At 59.5% G+C, this 23,561-nt stretch overlaps 1 protein-coding gene across 1 annotated transcript; it reads left to right on the forward strand.

Moving 5' to 3' along the window:
- Positions 1-3,443: 3,443 nt before the first annotated feature.
- MMP15 (matrix metallopeptidase 15) lies at positions 3,444-23,558 on the forward strand. The gene is made up of 10 exons (XM_055332882.1): positions 3,444-3,622; positions 14,490-14,638; positions 15,308-15,436; positions 16,719-17,026; positions 17,368-17,529; positions 18,452-18,705; positions 19,037-19,175; positions 20,040-20,190; positions 20,279-20,394; positions 21,509-23,558. Exons 1-10 carry the CDS (start codon positions 3,461-3,463, stop codon positions 21,973-21,975), a joined length of 2,037 nt encoding a protein of 678 aa, XP_055188857.1. The 5' UTR covers positions 3,444-3,460; the 3' UTR covers positions 21,976-23,558.
- Positions 23,559-23,561: the final 3 nt, after the last annotated feature.

Below are 23,561 nucleotides of genomic sequence, written 5' to 3' on the forward strand. Positions count from 1 at the left end.
ATGTCTTTTCCACTGTGATATTACCATAGGCCTTTTTCTGAGAATGAGCATTTATGGTTACACCTACCTAGCCATCACTAAATCCAACATAAAAGCTCCCAGCCACTACTACAGGGGCCCCTGGAGATCCCCCCTGTGAATGGAAATTCCTACCTCATTTCTCAGACCTAGCCCGTCCTACACAGAAACCACCTCCAGACACATCTTTTTCCCATCCTCAAAATTAGCATTCTGTGGTTATCCTCAACCACCAGATGATTATTTCTATGACTCCTGGCTAATTCCTGAGGATTCTGACTTTGTCTGGGGGAACCCAAGCTTCCTGGCTGTTCCCTCCCAACTGGGCCAACTCTAGCTACCTCACCAATCTTCCCAATCTCTTCATCTTACTCTATTTCCTGCCATCTTCCTGCGTTCTTAAATTATTTCTAAAACAACCATCTCCCACTCAGGGTCACTTCACTCTCACTATAAGAACAAGAGGGATCCAGGACAACATGGATCCTCCCTACGGACATCTCAGTTCCTGGGAAGGTGGGGTAGAAAAAAAAAAGAGCCACAGAACCAGGCCCGTGTTCCATCCAGGACCTTGCTACTTTTTTGGGAAATGTTTGCCACTATTTAAGTACCATCCCCAGGAATCTATCACCTGGTTCAAGAAGTTAGATTCAACAACAGGATCAGCAACTCACTGAGGAAGCCATTCACCTTGTCTCTGGATAATATCCCTGATCAGTGACTGGCCAAAGTCAAGAAAACCAGCGAGCCATTCTCTATAACTTCAGTTCCCTCCATACGACCCTGGTTACAGAAGGGGGCACTTGCACAGTAGTCAGAGGTAATCATTACATTTTCAACCCCAACAGTCCACCAGACATCTTTGCCATAACCAGGAACATTGGAGAGGTGAATGAAGAAATTTTTCATTGCCATCCCAGCTCATGCTGCCATGGAAGGACAACAGGTCCTGGGATGTCTCATAGATCTCTGAAGGTCTATCAAGTTGGGTACACACATTGATTCTTTATCGAACTCTAATGTTCCTCTATTTATCTTCAAGGCACTCCTTTCATTAAGGGTCACAACAAGCAATTATCTACCGTCACCAAGGTTCTAAACAAATAAATGGTGACCGCATAAGGAATGGACTTATGTTGAACGGAGGAAAGAAGAATTTCTTTTCTTCCCTTGAGCAAGAGGGGAGACTGACAAAGATTCTTTGATTGAATCTTTAGTTGGGATCCCCTGAACCTTCTCCCCAAGGAGGCCCTTCTGTGTACTTCCTTCTAGAATCCAGTTTAGCAAGAATCCTGCTAAGTCAGTTTATCCAGAATTTCCCACCCTGAGATCTTACCATGCTCAGCATCCCTTCTGCCCCCCAGGTGATATCTAATCGTCCTGGGCCTCCTGCAGCCAACCTCCACCCCCATCCTCACCACCCCTCACCTCCCATTCCACTTGCTTTTTGGCTTTCGCCCCTCTTTAGGTTGTTTTTGGAATTGGGTCCGATTCTATACTGAAATCTCTCTTCCCCTACTGCAAGTTTTTTTTTTTTTTTAACAAAATGTATCATTGCCAAGTTTAACTTTTGTTTTCTTTCTCAGTGGTCTTTTTCTGCACCTGCCAGTTCTCTCAACAGGCCATTTGCAAGCTCAGCCTGACCTCTCCCATTTCCGGGAGGTGAGGCAGCCTGGGCCACCCCAGGGCTCACTCTAGAGAAACCTGCCCTCAGGTAAGGGAAGTTCCCATCACCAGTGCTGGGAAGTGGCAGAGGACAGGGAAGGTCTCCACCCTCCTGCTGGAGTCATCGGCTCCTGACCTTGGGGCCAGTCTGTGGGGCCAGGACTGCACTTGCTCTCGATTCGCAGTATCTGTGGACTTTAGACCGGGGCCTTCGGCATCCGTGCAGAGGCATCCATGCAGACGTATCTCAAGCTGCTCAAGCTGGATCTCATAACTAAATCTAGCATCTAGCACTTTCAGCTCCACTCTGTGGAAGTTTTGCCCACTGGCCCATCACCTTGTGGAACCGCACCGTTACATTTCACTTACACAAAACAGGGTCCTCTGCTTCGACAGCAGAAGCGTGGAGATCGAAGGGCGCCTGGTTGGCTCAGTCGGTTAAGCGGTTAAGTGGCTGCCCCTAGGGCCAAGTCTTGATCCCAGGGTCCTTGGATGGAGTCTGGCATCTGGCTCGAGTCTGCTTCTCCCTCTGCCCCTGCCTCTCTCCCTGTCTCTCATGAATAAATAAATAAAATCTTAAAAAACAAAAAGTGTAGAGACAACAGAAGCATACCTAACCCTGGGCTGCCCTTTGCCCTGCATTCCAGGTAAGGACATGGAGGCGGCAGGTAAGCGGCTAAAAGTGCACCTGCCTCCCTCTGAAACCTGTCCTCTCGCCCTTGCAAGGTGCCCAACCTCACTGGGCAACTGAGGAGGGTCACTCAAGGACTCATGACGTCCTGAGGCTTTTGAAAAGACACACCATGAGGTTTCTGTTTATCTTTTTTTCCCCCTAAGACAGACCCTTGGGTCCCTGTTCCCTCGGCCCCCCTCCCTGCCCCCCGCTGCCTTAGTATCCCTCCCTGCACACCCGCCAGGTGGGAGAAAGAAGAGTCTTCCTCCCTCCTGGCTCCCTTCCTCTCCAGGGGGTCGCTGGGGGGGGGTTGGGAACGTCAAACCCGCTCTCCAAAAGCAAGGTGGGAGCGACGGGAGCGGGCAGGGAAGGGGGCTGCCTCCTTCTGGGAAGAGTCAAAGGGCCGCCAGTTGGACTCCGCCGCCGGCACCTGCCACGGAGAAGCCCCCTGGCTGAGGCCCGCCCCCGCCCGGCCGGGCGGGCGCGCGGAGAGAGCGCTGGCCCTTTAAGAGCGGCGGCCCCGGCGCGCGGGGAGGAGGGCTGGGAGCGCCCCGAGCTGCGCCCAACTCGCCGGGGACGTCGGGCGCCGGCTCCCGGGCTCGTCCACTCGCTCCGGCCGGCTGCCTGCGCCTCCTCCCGGGACTGCGCGGGGGCCCGGGCCCGGGCGGGCGCGGAGCGAGCAGAGTCCCCGGGCGGGGCGCGCGCGCTCTGGGCAGCACCCGGCCCCGGGCATGGACGGAGGGAGCTGGGCGCGCAGGGGGCGCCGCGGGGCCGGGCGGCCGGAGCGCTGAGCCAGACAAAGGCTCCGGAGTCGCGCTCGCTCCGGGGAGCCGGGCCCCGGCGCGGAGGCTGCGGGACCCCGCGGCGGGCGGCTCCGGCCGGCCCCCCCCCGCGGACCTGCCCCGCCCGCTGCTCCCCGGGCGTGGGAATTCGCCGAGGGGACCCCAGCGGCTCCGGCGGGGCCCCGGACCCCGAGGTCTGCCGCGCGCCCGCCGGGCGCGGAGCCAGGGAGCGTCGCAAGTTTCCGAGCCGCGTGCGGGGCCCCGGCGCCGGCCAGCGAGGAGCCGGGCGTGGAGCGCGCCGGCCGGACTGGGCGCCGGGAGCATGGGCAGCGACCGGGGCGCGCTCGGACGGCCGGGCCGGGCGGGCAGTGTCCTCGGCGGCCGGGAGGCGGCGGCGCGGCCGCGGCTGCTGCCGCTGCTCCTGGCGCTTCTGGGCTGCCTGGGCCGCGGCGCGGCGGCGGAGGACGCACAAGTCAACGCCGAGGTAAGGACCCCGGCCCGGAGCCTCGGGGAGGGCGGGGGGGCGGGGGGAGCCACGCCCGCAGCCCGGAGGGGGGTGGAGGCGCGGAGACGAGCCGGGGTCCCGAGATGGGGGGCGGGGAAGACCGGGGCCCGGCGGCGTGCGGCTCCCCAGCCCGCGCTCCGCGGCGCGCCTGCTCCCGGATCCTGGAGGGCGGAGGACTCGCGCCCGCTGCGCCCCCAGGGCCCTCCGCGGCGCCGAGCCGCCCCTGCCGCCCCCAGCCCTCGCTCCCCTCCGTGCCTCTCCCCGCGCGGCCGATTCCTCGAGAGCCCTGGGGCGCGCCGTGACGTCCTCTGCGAATGGGGAGGGGGCTCCTGGGCGGACCGAGCCGAGCCGAGCGCGCAGCGCGCCCGCCCCGGCAGCCTCTGGCCCGGTGACAGCGAGCCGCGCGCCGCGGGCCGGGAGGGGGCAGGGCCGCGAGCCTCCGAGACAGCGGTCTCGGGTCGCGGGGCGCTTTGGCGACTTTCTGGGGCTCTTGAGCGGAAGCCGCCCCAGGGCCAGGTGGGTTCGAGAGAGACCCCGTGTCCGCGGGCGCTTCCTCCCACTAGCGCCCCTGCGCCGCCGCCTGGGTGGGAGAGGGCGGACTCCCATCGTGTCTTTATCAGGAGCCACTGACGTCCCTGCGGAGCCCGATCTCCGGATGGGTCCCGCGGTAACCAGGCACGGCCTCCTGGTGGAGCGGGGTCCAGCGGGCATCCCCCGCACCACACGCCGGCCCCTCGGGGTCGCCCAGCGCCCTCCTCCCGAGCACCGACAGTGAGGGCACCAGCTCCGCCCCAGCAAGAGGGGATCGTTCAGTCCAGACTTCTAAGCCCCACTCCCTGCCCCGGACCAGCAGAGGGGTGGATTGGGCAGGAGCGAGGGGATGGGTGGAGGGCTCGGGCCTCGGGACCCTTGGGCCGGCCTGGAGCCTCCCGCAGCCCGGACTGTGGGCCTGAGTGCCTTCTACTGGCCGCCGGGCCGGTGCTGCCTCCCAGCCACCCCCCCACCCCCCCACACCCCTCCCCACCCCACCCCCGCGCTTCCCCACCTCCCCGGCAGCCTGGGAGATTTTTCCGATGGAAGCCTGCCCTTCCCCGCCCTGCTTTAATAAAAGCTTGGAGGAAGGGCAGGGAATTCCTCCCGGCTCAAGTTACACCTCCCAGCCAGTTCCCCACCTGCTCTGCCCTCCCTCCCTGGCCGGGCCAGGGAAAGCTTCGGGGAGCCTTGGCAGGAGGTGGAGTGGGAGCCCAACCCATGCCCAGTCCAGCCCCCCCCCCCCCATTTCACACAAGCAGTCAGGCAGGGGCTTATAGGGAGCTCCTGCCGGTGGGGACTCCCATCCAGGCAATGGGTAGAGAGTGCTTATCCAGTCCACCTGCTACCCTCTGGAGTGGAGGACCAAAGGATTGCAAGTCATATTACAATATTACAATCTATTTAAGAATGGGATCTCTGTAAAGGAAGCAACTACAGACCAAGCTGGATTGGGTGGCCCTGCCTGTGAATTGGCATCCTGGATGGCCAGGAGTTGGGGCGCTGGGAACCGTGGTTTGAGGGGCTTTCCTCTCTTTCCTTTGCTTCTGGCCCTCCATCGCCCCCCTCCTCTCCTAGCTGAGGGAGTACCCACAGCCCAGGCCTGCACTGTCAAATCTGAGCCTGTGGTGGCTCTGGCTAGAGATTTGTGACTGGCCTGCAGTCCATCTCCTGGGGGAAAACTTGGGTTAACTCATTGCTGGAAGAGAATCTGGAAGGTAGAAGGATGTTGGAAGCCTTGATGTTGGAAGCCAAGGTAGAAAGGGGGCCAGAGACAAGTGGGCTGCCCCAGCAACTAGAGTTGGCTTTGGGGTACAGCCTGTTCTTTGAAGTCTGTCAAGTCTATCCAGATCTGGGCCCCAAAAGTCAAATGGCTTCAGTAACCAGCCCATTTGCCAGGAGGCCCATGAGAGAACTGTCCCTAGGCCCGTGCTATCTGGGGACCAGCATCTGAGACTCCTGGGCCTGGCCCATTCCCTGTGTTCAGAGCCTCCCTCCCTTAGAGGAAGGGCTCTGGCCCTCACCCGAGACAACCTCTGTAGCTCCAGACTTTCAGGTCAGGTCATGGCTGGGACCTCCCCTGAGCAGCCTGGCAACTGAGTCAAGGCCAGCCCCTCTCTCTTCCCTCTCCCCCTCCCAAGACAGAAACCACAGGAGTTTCACCAGACTAAAGAATCAGGAAGCCTGGCATGTGCTAGGAGCCGGCTGCCACCTGCCACCTGGCACGCCCAGCCTGGAGAAGGCAGTTGTCCTTGAGGGAGTCACCACTGAGCTGCTCTGCCCTGTCCCATTGGCTGCCTGAGATGTCAAGTCCCAGGTTCCAGACATTCTGGGCTGGAGTCCCTCTCCCCTGCACAGACCCACGCCCTGCCGGACTGCCTTGCCAGTGGCAGCTCCTGGACTCCCTGCCCTGAGCGTCCAGCCCCTGCCTTCGGGTGTCTGTCCCGCTGTTTCCAGCTGCCACACCTCATCTGCTCAGGTGTCTCATTTTTCACCAGAGAATCTCTGGTCTTCTCCCTGACCTGCACCCTCCTGTGAGACCTGCACCCTCCTGTGAGACAGGACTTCAGGTTCTCAGCCCCGCCCCACGGAGGTGACTCAGCTGCAGGGTTCACAGGTGTGGTGCCACTGGTGCCACCGCCACTAAAATGTGCTCCTACCCCGGTCCGCGGAGGTAGACTTCCACACAGCTTCCTTGCCTCTAGGGGGTGGCTGAGCAGAATGAGCAAAAAGAGGGGTGCAAGTCACCTCGAATTCTGATTTTGACCTTCAGATCTGACCGTTAGGCCGAACCCCCAGGCAGCTTGTGTTCCCATCTCTGCTTGTGCTACCTTCCTGGTCCTTTTATTTTTTATTTTATTTTATTTTTTTTTCTTGCTGGTCCTTTTAGGACCGTTTCTTAAATGCGGAGCAGAGAGTGCAGAGGTCCCCTGTGCCCACCCTCAGGGAAAAGGGGTTAACGTGAGGGCCTTGTCATCGGGAACCTTCAGAAGAAGCTTAGTCTTCTCTCTTCCCTCCCATCTTGGCTTTTCAGTGTCTTCTCCAACTAAACAAACCACTCCTCGCCATACTGTGTTTCAAAACCCAGAGAGAACTGGGCTGATGAGCTCAGCCAGGGACCTGGCATCCGATTGGGCCATGCTCATCACAGTCCATCCCCTGCCAGGTCCCCGCGTCTGGGCTGCCCCGCAGTCCAGTCAGCCAGCCACCTCCATGTGGAGAATAGCCCGGTGGGTGCTTGTCTCAACACCCGACCTGCCCGTTCTGACCCCTGAACACAGCTACTTTCCTTTGTCCCACCCCAAGGAGCAGAACACTCCTGGATCCCCTATGGGAGACTTTGTGCAAACTCCCAGCACTCGCTGCCCATGTTTTCTGAGGCCAACTCAGAATGGCCATGGAAGCGCCCCTTCTGTTCCTTGACCAGATGCTCCCTGCCATCATCACCCAGCTGCCCAGCTGGGATTTTGACTTCTGCCTGAGGCCAGCTGGGGGTCACCACTGCTCCCACCTCGGGTTGTAGTTGGTGCTCTACACTGAATGTGTGTGTCCTCCTTCAAATTCATATGTTGAAATCTGCCTCCTGAGGTGATGGTATTAGGAGGGAGGCCTTTGAGAGGTGACTAGGTCTTGAGGATGGAGCCCTCTTGAAGGAAACTCTGAGAAAGCTCCCTTGCCCCACCTACCATGTGAAGGCACAGCAAGCAGTCAGCAGTTGGCAGTCCACAACCAGAAGAAAGACCTCCCTGGGACATAACCCTTTCACTGCCCTCATCTTGGACTGCTGGCCTCTAGAACTGTGAGCAATGAATGTTATAAGTCACCCAGCTTATGGTATTTTTGTTATTGTGGTCTAAACAGACTGAGACATCTGGCATCTTCCGTATAATCCCAAGGTTTACATGGCCCACACCACTGGCCACTCAGGCAGGGGCCAAGCCCCATGGCCAGCTTGCTTTCGGACCTGAAGGTGTGGTCCCTGAGTCGGCAGAAGCGGAGAGGAGTCAGGGACTGTCTGCTGGGACCCCCTCTACCACACAGGGTCCTAGAAGGACCGGACCGATGAATGTGAGGACCTGGGGCCCTGCAGGTGGAATGCTGTAAGCCTGCAGCACACCATAGGTGCCTTCTAGCTGAATGAGCTCCCCCCAAATCAGGGCTTACATGAGGGTGCTCCCCAGTTCTGGAGAAGCCTGGAGACCAAAGGCTGTGGACCGGGCCCTTTGGGGGAGGTGGCACAGATTTTGCATCCCCATACAAGAATGGCATAGATATGCATGCTGGGCTTGGATCAGAGAGACAGAGAAGGATGCCTCTTACCACATCCCATTGCCCTTGTGGGAACAGCAGGAAATGAGCAAGAAGACCCAACTCATTCTCTGATGTCTGGACAGACAGATGAGGACCGAGGTGCCTGTTGTTATCCAGCTTTTAGAGATGTTTCCCGTCCCACTGCCATCTGATGGTCAAGCTGCCAGAGCCTGGAGGCCAGGGTGTGGATCAGCTTTCCAGGGCTGGCCATTAGCCCTGAGAACTACCTTGTCTTTCGGGAGCGACTGCCACCCAGGCGGGGTGAGAGCCCAGCTTCATGTGGAGCATTTAGGAGCACGGCCCTGGGTACATAAGAAGCACTTGCAAAGTGGTGGCCAAACACAGTGACAATGAGTAGCAAATAGCATTTGCTGTTGGGCAAGTCATGAAACTTCTGTGTGCCGCAGTTTCCCTGTCTACAGAATGAGAATTGTAATAGCATCTACCAGATGGAGTTACTGGGGAGATCCAGTACATTTATGTGTAAAATGCTGAACAGTGTACCCAGCCGTCCTCACGTGGGGCCCAATGAGGATCAGGTGTCATTGTTGAGCATCTTCAACATCCGTAGTTATGTCCTAGGCATGGCCCGTGGGTGTTTTGTATGCATTTTCCCATTCAGTCCTGGTGTTAACTCTGCAAATGTAGGGGCTGTCGTTACCCTGCTGTACAGGAGAGGAAACTGAGACTAGAGGAGGGGTAAGAGAAGTTGCCCCAAACTCCACAGCCGGAGGGGTAGCAGAGCTGGAATGAACCCAGCTGGTCTGGCCTGGAGCACGAGTGCTGGGCTGCAGGCTGCAAGGTGTCATCCTGTGTGGTGCCCCCCTGAGCTGAAGCCAGGTGGGAAGGAGGTTGTGGAGGTGAGGCCAGAATGGCACCTAGCCCTCCCCCACAGCCTATCCAGCCACCCAGGCTTTGTACCCTGAGCACACTATCTACACTTGATAGATACTAGTATCTACTACAGGAGAGTTTCCAGGTGAGGCCCCAAGGCCTGGCTCCCATCCTGCCCCGAAACTACTAGCAAACGGGGCACATTCACCCCGCCCTCTGGCCCAAGGACTGGTCTGTTTTTCCCTCCAGGTTAAGGATTACAGGCCCAGGCTGGAAGAGGGCAGGCAAGGAGGAGTGGGGGAAGAAACCCAGGAAACTCTGGCAACTACCTCCTTCCTGCTTCCCTTGCTGGACCTCCCCACCCCTTCTACTCTGCCTGCCACCCAGAGCAACTTCCCCAGCTGCAGCCTTCATGTAGTGGGGCGGGAGAGCAGCTTGAGCCCCAAATGAGCAAGTGTGTTCTTCTGGAACTGCTAAAATATGGACCGTGCTGTCTCAAAAGGCAAAAGCATCCACCAAGGACAGGGGCTTGGCGTGGTGCCCCCTCTCTTCACTGGCCTTGGTCTGTGTCATCTGTGCTATCATCCCGTTGTGGCAGGTAGGGAGTAATTAATATTGACTCTGTTTTGCAAGGAAGGAACAGGGGGCTCAGAGAAGCTTAATTAGCGCGCCTGCATCACTCAAAGGCCTGTTAGGTAGACAAACAGTCAAGACCAAGGGGCACGTGTCACTGGGAGGCAGATTTCTGCTCCACCTAAGGAGGAGCTCCCCAACAGTCATGGATGCCCAAAGACAGAATGGGCTCCCTTGGTGGCAGTGGGCACCCCATCTTTGCAGGGGTACAGGCTGGAAGAGTCCTGGGTCCAGCCATGGTCCGTAGAATCTTCAGTGAGGTAGCTAGATTTGATGGCCCTGAGGTCCTCTCTAGACTAAGGCTGGATGAGTCTAGGGCTGGGTGGGGTCATCTAGCTGCTGAATGGGCTCCTGGCTCTGATCCCTCGGAGAGGGTACCCCCAATGGCCCCAGGGTGCATGCTTTGCATCTGCAGGGTTTGTGACTTCCCAGGACTACAAATCTCAGCGCTGGCTCTGTGCTGGCCGAATCCAGAGCCAGGCAAGACCTTGGCCTGTTCCCAAGAGCCCACAGACCAGGATACAGAGTAAGGGAGGTGAACACCATGAGGACCTCACACCATGGAAGGTCCAGGTCCGTCACTTGGAGCTCTGACAAGATGCCTTTTATGCCTGACTGGCAACCCTGCCAGGGTCTGCTTGGACTGCAGAGAGAGCTGTGGGTGACAGAAGCAGGGCAGAGCCCTGCAGAGAGCGTCCTTATCGCACAGGGTCCGATAAGGCCGGGTGGGAGGGGTCCCAGCAATCAGTCTGGAGGAGCTGGCTGTGGTGGCAGCAGGGGCGCTCCCCCGCCCCCGGCCCCCCACAGCCGCCTAATGCACAATATTGATCCGAGGCTCCTTCTCAGACATACCCTCCCTATGGGCCTGGCTTGGCATTGTCTCAGCAATTCTAGGGGGCAGCCCTGCTGACATGGCCCAGCGCCCAGACCCAGCCAGGGAGGTGGGGTGTGGGGATGATTAGATGCCCTCCCCCAGTGCTGTGCTGGGTATTGCTCATCCGGCCAAGAGGAGCCAGTGCTACTTCACAGTAGCCTGGGCCAATAGCACCGCTTATGGGCTCCAATTCTAGCCAGACAGTTGTGTGACCCTGGGTGGGCCACTCACCCTCTCTGAACCTCACTCTCTGTATAATGGGGATGGGGTTACTTGTGAGCATTGAGTGGGATGGCGAGAGTAAACTGCCTGGCCCACAGCAGGTTCGCAGCCTTTATGGCCTCACTGAGGGGCCAGGGGGCCAGGAATCTCCCCTCAGACTCCTGATGGTCCCACATTTCCTTACCTGGGGTTACCACTCACCTGAAGTGTCTATACATACTTAAGAGGGTGAGGTCTGGAGCTAGGGAAAGAAATGGCTGGAAGAACTTGGGTGGTGGGGTCTCTCTGCATGGTCCCTAGAATTCTCTTTTTAGATCCTTCTCTGCCTTCAACTGGACATTGGCCCTCGTAGAAGAGGTCCCCCTGCTTTGCTGCTTCCTGACCTGTCCTCCTCTCAGTTTCCCCACCTGCTTGGCTTACCCCACTTATGAGACTCTAGGTAACAAGAAAGAAAAGGGGGCTACTTCTGTAACGGACAGACTTTACAGTCACCAGTGGGAGCAGCAGGGCCTTGAGCACAGCCCCACCCCAACTTTGAGCCAGCAAGGTCGGTCATGACCTTGGAATCACTACCCCCTTTTGGCCCATAACGGCAGAGCATGCCTGCAAGCTGGGACCCGAGGGGTGCGAGCAGCCGCTTTCACACACCTGTGCAGCCATATGCCATGCTTTCCCCTCCTGGGCTGGTCACACAGCCCGGCAGCAGGGCGGAGAGAGACCCCCTAGACACGGGGACCGTGAAAGCCCACACAGCCCCAAGGCGGGTGTACACCATCGGCGCTTGGCAGTCAGCCCTGAGCACAGGCTTGCCAGAGTCAGGCGGGCTCCGGCAGCAGCTTCACCCTGGCGTCTGGGGCTCCGCCGCCCTGCGCCCCAGCCACGTGTCTGCCCCCCTCCCTCACGTGCCCTTGCTTCCTGGCCGCCTTCTCGCACTGGCGGTGCCCGGGGCCACTGGTCCCCAGGAGACTGACCGGTCAAGGCCTGGCCAATGCTGACACGGAAGCTCTTGGCTTCCCTGGGGTGCTTGTCTGCATGGAGGAGGGTCCTCAGGCACCCACGAGACCTTCCCGTCGGCCCTGAGCTGCCCCTGAGCTGCCCCTCGGCTCTGCGGGGTCTGGAGCTCTTCACCGGGACAGCCCCAGCTCCCCTCCCTCCCCAGGGCCCCGCCAAGCCTGCCTGCCGTGGAGCCTGCCCCTGCCTCCCCCTGTCACTGCAGACGCTGCTAATCAGCCCCTTGGTGGCCTGTGATTGCACTCCCTGAGATATTTTTACCTTATGCAAATAGGTGCTGTAGAGGCACCCTCATCCGTCTGCAGGCTCCCCCACTGTCAGCTGGCCTGGCATCATGGTTCTGTGTCTCCAAGCCACTTCGGGGACCCGCGGGCTCACCGGTGGACTCCCACCCTGCCCTTGCGTGCGCACAGAGCTTCAGGAGAGCTTGCCCACGCCGGGGGAGGACAGGGAGGGGGCCTGTGGCCCTGCCAGTGTGGGAGGGTAGGACCCCTGGGTGGGAGGGTCGGGGAGGTGGGGGGCAGAGCACTCCTGCCTCCCCCTCTGCCCTGCCCTGGCCTGAGGCTGGAGCCTGGACCCCTCCGCTCTCCGGAGAGGCAAAAGGCTGCCGTTCCAGGGACAACTAGACAGGCCTCTGTCATTAATAATACGTTGATTGAGCACCTTTCCCTGCCGGGCACATGGCCAAGCCACGGTATGGCCCCCCCACTCCTCCTCCAGGAAGCCCGCGTGAGGCTCTGACGTCTGCAGGTGCCTCATCCCCAGTGCCTCCTGGAGGTCGGAGCCGGGCCAACTGGCCTGCGGACCCCTCACAGCTCCCCTGCCGCTTCACCTGCCGTCACTCATCCCTTGCTTTCTGGGGGTGCCCAGCGTCCCAGGGGAGGGGAGGTGCTCCAAGGCACAGATTCCCCCCTAAGTGGCCACATCTCTGTGGTTGTCTTCTGTCTCCTTTTATGTCTGACATGGATCTCATTAAATGCAGCACTTGATTAGAGGATGTTTGATTTTTGTTTTTTAACACTGTCCCTTTGAATAAATATAAACTTGGCTGTCTTGTCTTCTGGAAATAAAAAAAAAAAATGTAGTCTGCCAACAGCCTAACGCACAGGTGGCATGCGGCCACACCTGAAGTGCCTGGGCCAGAGTTGGTCCCCAGCTCTGTGTCTCTGCCTCCTTGTTCTGTGGCTGTTTCTCAGGGCCTGGGAGGCCTGCCAGCTGTGGCTGGGCATTTGTGCCCCCCTCTTTGGATCCACAGCCATTGCCTCCAGCAGAGGCAGTGGGCACCGCTGAGCCCAGCCATGCCGGGGCGGGGCGGGGCGGGGGGGTAGGCTGGCAGGTGGCAGGGAGGGAGCAAGTATTTGAGTTGGCTGTGCTGCTGGTGGCAGGAGACATGGGCGTGGCCAGCTGACATAGGGCTGTTGGTCCACAGCAGCCACCATATCTGGCCATCATCCTGCCTTATGGGACTTTGATGTGCAGCCTTAACCTTCCAGAGCCTCCAAGAGGGCAGGCCTCAGGTGCCCTCATTCTGGGGCCCCCCAGAGACCCAGAGTGGGCCAGGAGAGGTACAAAGGACACTTCCATGTGTCCAGGGACTGCTATGGGCCGTCCCATGGCAGTCACCGTGCGCTCATGGCCAGGATGAATTCTTACTGCGATTCAGTTTGGCTCATCAGGGATCCCATCCTCCAGCTGCGGCTGTGACAGTCATGTCTGCTCACAGACTTGCAGGCGTGAATCCCTCCCTCTGTGGGAATACCTGGTCTTCCCAGGGAGCCCATAAGCCCCTGGAGGTCAGCACAGCTCCCCCGTGGTCCTCCATAGCCTCCAGCTGGCATGGTGTCCGGCACAGGGTGCCACAGAAACTCTCAGCAGGAGTAGGGGTGGGTGGATGAATGGACAGATGAATAGATGGAGAAGACTTGCCCAGCAAGCTCTGGAAGGGGACGGGCACCCCCATTGTGTGCCTGCTGCTTTTCCCAGGGCTGTCTTCCTCAGATCTCATGACCTCCACAACCCCATTGATTTCCTTGAGAAAACTCAGGCCTGGTGAGAACAAAGCATCTGTGGCAAAGCAGGGACTGGACTTTAGGCCTCCTGGCCCATCCTCTTGGGCCTGGGTGCGCTGCCCAAATCCATCTGCTCTTCTTTCAGGAGGGTCGGATCTGTCAGAGAGCACTGCCGGGGGTTGGCTTTCCTACTTGGTTAGGCCTCAAGAGGTTCTGAGTCCTTCAGGGTCCCCAGCAGTCTGCCAGGTGTGGTAGGGGGCCCTCCCTGGAGCAGCCAGTACAATGACAAGGACAGCTACTGTGGACTGTCCTCGTGGACAGTTCCCATCCTAATGGGGGAAGACAAATAATAAATAACTAAGTGAAACATGTAATGTTAGATGGTGACAAGTACAGGGAAGGAGAAGAGGGGATGCAGGGTACACAGATGGGGGTCTTCTTTTAACATTGTGTTGTCAGAGAATGCCCCTCCACTAAGGGGAGGTGAAAGCAGAGCCTGAAGAAAATGGGGGTGGGAACCATACAGGTGTCTGGGCAGCAGGAGCAGCAAGTGCAAAGGTCCTGAGGCAGAGATGTGACCAGCTAGGGTCAGGCGGGAGCAGTGAGGTCTGAGAGCGAAGGTCCGGCCAGGTACTGAAGGCCTGGCTTTTCCTCTGAGCTGGGAAGTCTTTGGAGGATTCTAAGCAGAAGACTCAGCAGACCTGACTTGTAAAGGCCTTTATTCTTGCTCTTGTGTGAGAACAGGCCGTAGGAGGTGGCAGCAAAGAGAACAGTACAGAGGCTCACATGGTCACTGCAGTAGGAGGTGGCAGCGGCCCCAACCGGGCGGTGGTGGCGGTGGTGGGCAGTGGTCGGTGCAGGCTGTGTGTTTAGAAGTAGCAGTGCTAGACATGCTGACCGAGCTGTGGCTTCTCCTTTGCAGAACTGGCTGAGGCTGTACGGCTACCTGCCCCAGCCCAGCCGCCACATGTCCACCATGCGCTCCGCCCAGATCCTGGCCTCAGCCCTTGCAGAGATGCAGCGCTTCTATGGGATTCCTGTCACGGGTGTGCTTGACGAAGAAACCAAGGCGTGAGTCCCTCCACCGGGCCCTCCCCCGACCCCAATGGCACCTGCCCTCCTTCTGACCTGCTCTGACAAGGGTTTGGCAGGTGGAGTTTCCAGATTAGAGGGGCCTAGATAAGAAATGGCAAAGGGTTAGATCTTCCATGCTAGTTCTGATTCCATGCTGGGAGTGGCTGCCTGAAGCTTCATGTTGAGCCCCGGGAGGTGACTGGTCAAGCAGCAAGGAGCGTGGGGCGGGCTGGTGATGTCTGCCACAGACAGGGGAATGGGGAGGAGCAGCATGCATGCCCTAGCTGGGACATCCTCATCCTTGCTTGGCCCGGGCTCTGTGCTGAATCTGACAGAGGTGATGGGACACGTCATTGAGTGTGCACTGAGCATAACATATCAAAGAGTAACTCTCCCATTCCCGGGGGATACTGGTGAAAGGGGGCTTAGCTTGGTGGAGCCCTACTGGGCACTCAGTCTTCCAGTCTGAGGTCAATGGGCCCGTGTTTCTGTTGAGGATACTGAAGCATGGAGAGCCTCCCACCTCCACCATACCCATAGAAAGGGTGGCTGGAGGCCACAGGCAAAGGGGTGGAAGAAAGTGGGCTGCCTGGAAGAGGCAGAGCCAAAGCAGGCAGGCATAGGAAGGAGAGGCTCTGGACTTACCCCTCTGTGTCCATGACCCAGGTGGATGAAGCGACCCCGCTGCGGGGTGCCGGACCAGTTTGGGGTACGTGTGAAAGCCAACCTGCGACGGCGGCGGAAACGCTATGCCCTCACGGGGAGGAAGTGGAACAACCACCACCTGACCTTCAGGTAGGGACTGCGGCGGTCCAGGGCAGCAGCCCTCCCGTCGCATCACTTGGAGACTGCCCACTCCTCTCCCCACCCGGGCTGAGGCCTCAGGCTTCCCAGTGGGCTTGTCTGGAAGGCTTCCTTTCCCAGAAGCCCACCCCAGGGTGCCCAGCACAGACAGTCCAGCCCACTCCCACGCACACAAGTTCAGCCGCACACCCCAGGCAGTCTTCCGCCGGCAAAGGTCAGGACCCTTGGAGCTGCTTCCGCTCAGTGTTCCTTCCCTCCTCACTCCCTACCCACCAGCAGTCCCGGGGCTGGCTTCCCAGCTGGGGGTCGCCGCACTGCCTGGCAGGGGGACTTCAGGCACCTAAGGGGAGGCACGCACCTAAGGGTGGCATGGTGCTGGCATCCAGGCCTCTGGCAGATGGGCAGGCAACAGGTCCCTGCAAGAGCCCTGGGTCAGGCATCTGCCTCCTTTGGCAAGAAACCCCCTGAGCCCAGAGCCCTGTGGCAGTCCCCAAGGGCTCCCCTTCCTGTTTCACTCCAGCCACCGCCCCACCCACAGCTCTGTCTCCCGAGGAAGAGCAGCTCCTGTGGCCACTTAGACCCCAGGCCCCAGAGCGAATTCATGGCCCAACCAGCTTTTAATGGAGGAGATCTGTCCAGCACACAGAAGCTTAATCTGATTTATGTGGGTAATAACAGGCCGCATCCTGTTTTTATCACGTGCAGACTCGGGGCACATGTCCTACATGACATTCGTTTCATCCCCACAGCTCCCCAAGATGAGAGCACTGCTCTCCTTTTCCCATTTTACAGATCAAGAAACTGAAATAGACTAAGTCGCTTGCCCCAGGTCACCTAGATCATGCCAGAGCCCAGTCTTAAACTCAGGACAGCCTGACCCTACAGTCCAATAATCAGAACCACTTGGCCCATGTTTCCCAAGCCTCAGCCATTTGTATCCAAACCATCTAGTTCTTTCTCTCGGCTACATAGTACCTATAGTTTCATTTGCTTAATGATTTTCCTATTTAAGATAATTGGGGACAGTGCAGCCTTATTTGGTGATATCCTAAGGAACTCCTGAGTTTGACACGTTCTGTTTTTCAAATTGACATCAGAGTAAACTAACAGTTTGTACTGATGGGCGCTGTCCGTGAGCCAGCTCAGATCTTCTATATGTTTCTCATGACCATTTGTCTTCACCCCACCCCCACCCCTGCAGCGGGTGCTAGCAGGGGACAGTGGAACACAGTAGGCCCTGGGTTCAATCCCTTGTCTCCCTGCCCACCCACAGCATCCAGAACTACACAGAGAAGCTGGGATGGTACCACTCGCTAGAGGCAGTGCGAAGGGCCTTCCGCGTGTGGGAGCAGGCCACACCCCTGGTCTTCCAGGAGGTGCCCTATGAGGACATCCGGCTGCGGCGGCAGAAGGAAGCTGACATCATGGTACTCTTTGCCTCTGGGTTCCACGGCGACAGCTCACCGTTTGATGGCACGGGGGGCTTTCTGGCCCACGCCTATTTCCCTGGCCCTGGTCTGGGCGGGGATACCCACTTTGATGCAGATGAGCCCTGGACCTTCTCCAGCACGGACCTGCATGGTGAGAGCACCTGGCCAGGGCAAGGCAGGGCAGGGGCAGCAGATCCGGGCACTGCCCTCTGAGCTGGTTGAGCAGGTACTGGGTTGGTTGGGGAGAGTTTCCCCTGTGCATTTCTCTAAGCACTGCCCCTCCATCCCAGTCCGTGTCCCATGATCTCCAAGGGGCTATAGAGAAGAGAAATTATCGTACCCATATCCCAGGTGGGGTGGGGAAGCATGAGGCCCTGGAGTCAGAGCAGCTCAGCCTCTTCTAAAGGGGTAGAAGGGCCAGCTCTCTGATAGCCTCAGCCCACAGGCCCCAGGCTGGGCCAGAGCTGACCATGCTGCCCGCCCCCGCTGCAGGGAACAGCCTCTTCCTGGTGGCAGTGCACGAGCTGGGCCACGCTCTAGGGCTGGAGCACTCTAGCAACCCCAGTGCCATCATGGCGCCATTCTACCAGTGGATGGACACCGACACCTTCCAGCTGCCCGAGGACGACCTCCGGGGCATCCAGCAGCTCTACGGTGAGGGGGCAGCATGGGCACGGCCAGGGGGCTCTGCACTCCGGCTCTCAACTCCCAGCCCAACCAGGCATAGGCACCACCACTAACCCTGTTCTGTAGATGAGGAAACCGGCCAGAGAGGATTAATGATGGGTCCACATCACTCAGTAACTGATGGTGCTAGAAATCACACCCAGGGCCAACTCCAGGGCCTGGCCCTCACCCAGGGCCCTCATGGTGGCTCCAGGCTGGGGTCCCCGAGCCCCTCACTGACACCTCCTTTCCTCCTCAGGGTCAGTGATATTCTTATTAGACGGGGATGCCCTTGGGGTCCCAGGTCCCTTCTCACTCCTACTCCCAACCCAAGGCTGTCCCAGGCTCTCCAGTGAGTGTTGTTGCCTTATCACTTCACAGAGGCAGGTGGCACCCCCTCCACCCACGCCCCACCCAAGAGGGCCTCCAGTGGTGAGGTCTCCAGTTCTGTGGGTCAGGGCCTGCGCTCGGTGCCACACTGGGCCCCTTGTTAGGGCTGGCAGTGCTGCGCACGGTACCTGCCCTGCTGCGTACATGATAGACACTCCGCTACTGTATCCCCACAACTGGGCAATGAGGTGGGCCCTCAGCAGAGGTCACAGAGCCGCGTTCTTTCCTCTGCACGTGTCCATGACTTCCTGGTCCCCTGAAGCAGGCTTTTGCCCTGAGGGGAATGTCCCCAAGGAGAAGTGGAGACAGAGGCAGCCTCAGGGGCACAGTGACCCATGTCCAGAGTTGGGAGGTCAAGGTGGGAGCTGTATGGAGGATGGAGGTCCGGAGGGTGTTGGCTGGTGTTGAGCAGGGGTCTACTGTGGATGGATAGCAACTTGGTACGTGTCTTCCTGGACTGGGGGCCCCAGGGTCCCCTGGTTCTGGGCTGACTTCCCACTCTCCCTACCCCGCTCTGCAGGCACCCCGGATGGCCAGCCACAGCCCACCCGGCCTCTCCCCACCGTAACTCCCCGGCGGCCAGGCCGGCCAGACCATCGGCCCCCCAGGCCCCCCCAGCCACCACCCCCAGGTGGGAAGCCAGAGCGACCCCCGAAGCCAGGCCCCCCAGCCCAGCCCCGAGCCACGGAACGGCCTGACCAGTATGGCCCCAACATCTGCGACGGGGACTTTGACACAGTAGCCATGCTGCGCGGGGAGATGTTCGTGTTCAAGGTCTGGCCCCTGTCTCTGCCTCCCCAAGTCCCTTGGCCCAGCCTCAGAGCAGGAGAGCACCCCCACATCCCCCTCTGCCTGCCCCAGCATCCCCCGCTGCCTCGCTGAGCAGCCTCTGGGGTGCCATCAGACCCTAGGCCAAGAAGAAACCAGCCTGGAGAGCTCGGGGCTCGGGCCGGGGTGACTAGCAAGTGCAGGCCTGTATCCCGCCCAGGGCTGGCTCACTGGTGCCCCCCTGGCTTTCCAAGCGACCCTCCGATCTCCCTGATCTGGGCAGGGGTGGGCTGAGGAGGAGGCCTGGTCTGCCCACTGACATACACGCCCTCCCCAGGGCCGCTGGTTCTGGCGGGTTCGGCACAACCGCGTCCTGGACAACTATCCCATGCCCATCGGGCACTTCTGGCGTGGCCTGCCCAGTGACATCAGTGCTGCCTACGAGCGCCAAGACGGACGTTTTGTCTTTTTTAAAGGTTAGCTGGGGTAGGTGGGAGGGCGGGGCAGCCTTCCTGCCCTGGCCTCTGGCCTGGCCTCTGACCCAGCGGGCCTGAGGGAAGAGGAAAGGGTTACATTGCATGTGTCATCCTGTTGTCCCCCATGGGGGCAGATGAGTCAGGGCAGGGGCGGGGGAGGTAGATGGCAACTGGGAGATGGGGAGACCCCCCTGTGGGGAGGCGAGTGTCTGTCTTCTGCAGCATGGGGCTCTGCATCCTTTCCCTCCGTGCCTCTGGCAGCGCCCCCTCATACAAACAGATCCCCTGAGCCCACTCGGGCAAGCCTTCTGGGGTCTGCCTGCAGGGACAGAGGGGCTCCTTCCTACCAGCCCTCCCTTCGGGGCCCACCTCCCTGGGGAGGGTCTCAAGGGCAGGATGCCCTGGCAGACCTGCCATGTCCCCAGACCTGTGGCCTGAGCCCCCGCTCAAAGTAAAGCCCCTGGGCCCCGAGGCCAGGCAGGGTGCCCCCTTTCCTGTTTGTGCACAGGACTGTGTGTGGTGCGGGGCGGATGTTCACATGGGAATACAGGCCATTTATAGCGGGAATGTGTGGTGTGTGTACAGCTGTGAGTGAGTGACTTGTACACGTGTAAATGATATGTTGTGGGTGCCCCTGAGTGGCGAGTGTGTGTGACATGCAAGTGAATTGCATTGTGTATTGTCTTGGGTGTGTGTGGGGGGGTCAGTGCCTGTCCTGCGTGTAAGGGTGTAAGTATGAGTGTGTGTGTGTGTGTGTGTGTGTGTGTGTGTGTGTGTGTGTGGTGATTGCAGCCGTGGATGTGAATGGATCTGTGGATCCAGGATAGTATTCCTCATGTCCTCACCCACCTCCCACTCCTGCAGGTGACCGCTACTGGCTCTTCCGAGAAGCAAACCTGGAGCCCGGCTACCCACAGCCACTGACCAGCTATGGCCTGGGCATTCCCTATGACCGCATCGACACGGCCATCTGGTGGGAACCCACAGGTCACACCTTCTTCTTCCAAGAGGACAGGTGAGCACCCCCTTCCCCAAAGGGAGAAGGCCCCAGTCGAGCGCCCCTTACCCAGAGAGGACCCACATCCCAGTGCTTTTGGCCACAGGTACTGGCGCTTCAATGAGGAGACACAGCGTGGAGACCCTGGCTACCCCAAACCCATCAGTGTCTGGCAAGGAATCCCTACATCCCCCAAAGGGGCCTTCCTGAGCAACGATGCAGGTACCAAGGCCAACCCCTTGCGCGCTGCCCAGTACCCACACACCCCCTCCTCCACACCCAGGATTCACCCAGCATCGCGATGGCAGGAAGGGGGACACAGCTGTGTTAGAGCCCTGGGCTGGAGGCTGCCAGAGCATGACTCTCCTGCTCCTTGCTGCACTGTCTCCATCCCCTTTTTACAGACAAATAAATCAGAGAGTTTGAGTAAAGGGCCCCAAGTCCCCCACCAAGTGTCCAACCCATGTCTGCCCGTGTCCAGAGCTGGCCCTGGAACTGCCCTGCTCCCTACAGAGTCCAGCCCACCCTGGGAAGCCCCCAGGGACCCTGAAGCCTGAGCAGGGTGAGCTTGGCTCAGAGCACTGGAGGGCAAGGGTCTTCCCAGGGTCCCCGTTTACCCGCCTCAAAAGGAAGCTTGACCTCTGTCACCATAACTGACAAAAGGGAGCTGTGGCTTTTATTTCTCTGGTGAGGTCTCTGGCAAACATAAGAGAAACTATTAGTCTCTGTTCTCAGGTTCTGGGGTCTCGGGCTCAGGGGAGACCCTGCTGGCTTTGCCAGTGCATAGGCACATCACATCGTGTCTTGTACGATGGCATCACTCCCCAGCCACGCTGATCTCATTGCGTTCGAGTCTAGACTCACCCATTAGTTCAGACTTGGCCCTTCCTGGGGCTGATGGGCCGTGGGCAGAGTGCCCAAGGCCCCAGAGCTGTCCAAGGCAGTGTGGGGCTCTGCTCCAGGTCCTCCACAGGCTGGCTGCATGGCCTTGAGCAAGACACTAGCCTCTCTGATGTGGGGTGGAGCCAGTCCTGGGACAAGGTAGCAGGGCCCAGGACCCTTGTGTGTCCCGCCCCAGTCAGTGTCAACCCAGCCAGGAAGCACTAGAAGCATAGTCAGGCCCTTGACCCAAACCCTGCCCCTCTGTGAGCCAGGTCTATATGTTGGACAGCGGGGGGGGGGCAGGTTTGAAAAGGCTCAGGCAAGTGACTGAGAAGGTGGGTATTTTAAAGCCAGGGCACCTTCAACGTGCCCTGGTCATCTTGAGGGTCTCTGGCTGGTGAGTGGGGCCTGACCTGACACCTCTCCTCCCTGCCTGCCCCCTGCCCCCCTGCAGCCTACACGTATTTCTACAAGGGCACCAAGTACTGGAAATTTGACAATGAGCGCCTGCGGATGGAGCCAGGCTACCCCAAATCCATCCTGCGGGACTTCATGGGCTGCCAAGAGCAGGTGGAGCCAGGCCCCCGATGGCCCGACGTGGCCCGTCCGCCCTTCAACCCCGATGGGGGTGCGGAGCCCGGGGCAGGCGGGGACGGCGAGGAGGGCGAGGAGGGCCATGAGCCTGGCACAGGGGGCCGAGACCAGGACTCCGGGGAGGACACCGACGAGGATGGGGGCAGCCGTGTGGTGGTGCAGCTGGAGGAGGTCACGCGGACGGTGAACATGGTGATGGTGCTGGTGCCGCCTCTGCTACTGCTCCTGTGCATCCTGGGTCTCACCTATGCCCTGGTGCAGATGCAGCGCAAGGGTGCGCCCCGCATGCTCCTCTACTGCAAGCGCTCTCTGCAGGAGTGGGTCTGACACCACCCCCCTCCTGCCCTCCTGCTCCTGCGCCTCACGGTGCTAAGGGCTGGGGCTGGCGGGGCCTGTGCTTCTCGGACACCTGTGCTTCTCAGACGGCAGACGGCGCCTGGGGGCACCCAGCCAGAGCCTCCTGTGGCTCCCTCAGCCCCTGGGTGGGGGCCCCTCCAGGCCCGCTGACATCCCTGCCAACCCTGCCCCATTGATTATTTATGCCCGGGTTTTGTTTTTCTTTCTTTCTTTCTTTCTTTCTTTCTTTCTTTCTTTCTTTCTTTCTTTCTTTCTTTCTTTCTTTTGCACACTAATTGAGTATTTCATTTCTACTTTCCTGACCAGAAGCAGTGGTCCCTTAGGACAGGGGTCAGAGCTTTCTAGATGTAGTTCTGCTCTGGACAGGGAGTTAGCCCCGCCTTAGCCATGGCCAGAGGAGCAGGGGGTCCAAAGGCCCCGCTGGAAGGTGGCCAAAGGGTTCCTGCGGCTCCTTCCAGCCCTGGGCCCCGCTCAGCCTGAGCTGGCTTTGGAGACTGGTGGGGCCCGACTGGTGTCCACCCACCTGAATCTCTGCCTTAGGAAGAGCATTCACCCGGGGCGGCCTCAGGCCACAGAGGACAGAAGGGTCAAGGGGCCTACTGGCCATGAGTCACGTGGAGTTTTGATTCCTTCCCCACCCACCCCTCTCAACCCGTGACCCAGGCTTCTCTTGCCTAAGACACTTCCCCTGGCCCTGGCTCTGGCCCTGGCCCGCCAAGGGCCCCACAGTCCCCAGTTCCCACATTACCACTTGAGCCTCCACCTCCTCCCCTCTCTGCAGAAGAAGCCCTGGGTCTGCCTTACCAAGGACCAAAGGGGGTTTGCCAAGACCCCTCCACCCAGGGGCCTCCCTCCAGCCGGCTCCCAGCCCCTGTCCGCTCCTCTCTGAGCTATGATCCACCTGGGTTCCTGCCCTGGGCCTCCTCCCTCTCTCCCTCACCCATACCACAGTCCTCAGGGGTCTCAGAACCCATCAGCCTCAGGCACCCACTGCCAGGTCCCAGCTGCCCTGAGGAGACAGGGGGCTGATGGGCACCCACAGCCCCCCATCTACCAGACTTGACGGCTCCTCCCTCTAGCTCCCTGTCCTCCAGGGCGCTGGGAGGAGGGACACTGGCAGAGAGAGGCCAGGAGCTCATCATCCCCTCATGCAGAATTGTGGGACATGGCTGTAGATCCCCAAGGAACTCACTGTGGCCTGGAGACTCCCCTTCTCCCTGGCTCAGCCCTAAAGGCAGGGACACTTCCTCCTTCTTTTCCTTCCCAAAGTAAGCAGGAGGCAAGGCTGCCGTGGAAATGGTACTGTACAGCCGGCTCTGTCCCCTGTGCTTCCCCATAGCCCTGAGCAAGCGGGCCTGCCACCCGGACCCCCGAGGGCCCCTAAAGGGAGAGGTGTCTCACGGGCTGGCCCTGAACACAGTCTGGCAGCTTGTTCCCCTCTCCGTCCTCGGAACCGGAGAGCCAGCCAAGGGATGGGGGGTGGGGGACAGCGTCCACCCCCAGGCACTTCTTTCTGTAAATACTCTGCACTGATTAAATTGTACAGCCGGCAAGCG

Source organism: Nyctereutes procyonoides, unplaced genomic scaffold, assembly GCF_905146905.1.
Source record: "Nyctereutes procyonoides isolate TBG_1078 unplaced genomic scaffold, NYPRO_anot_genome, whole genome shotgun sequence".
NCBI lineage: Eukaryota > Metazoa > Chordata > Mammalia > Carnivora > Canidae > Nyctereutes > Nyctereutes procyonoides.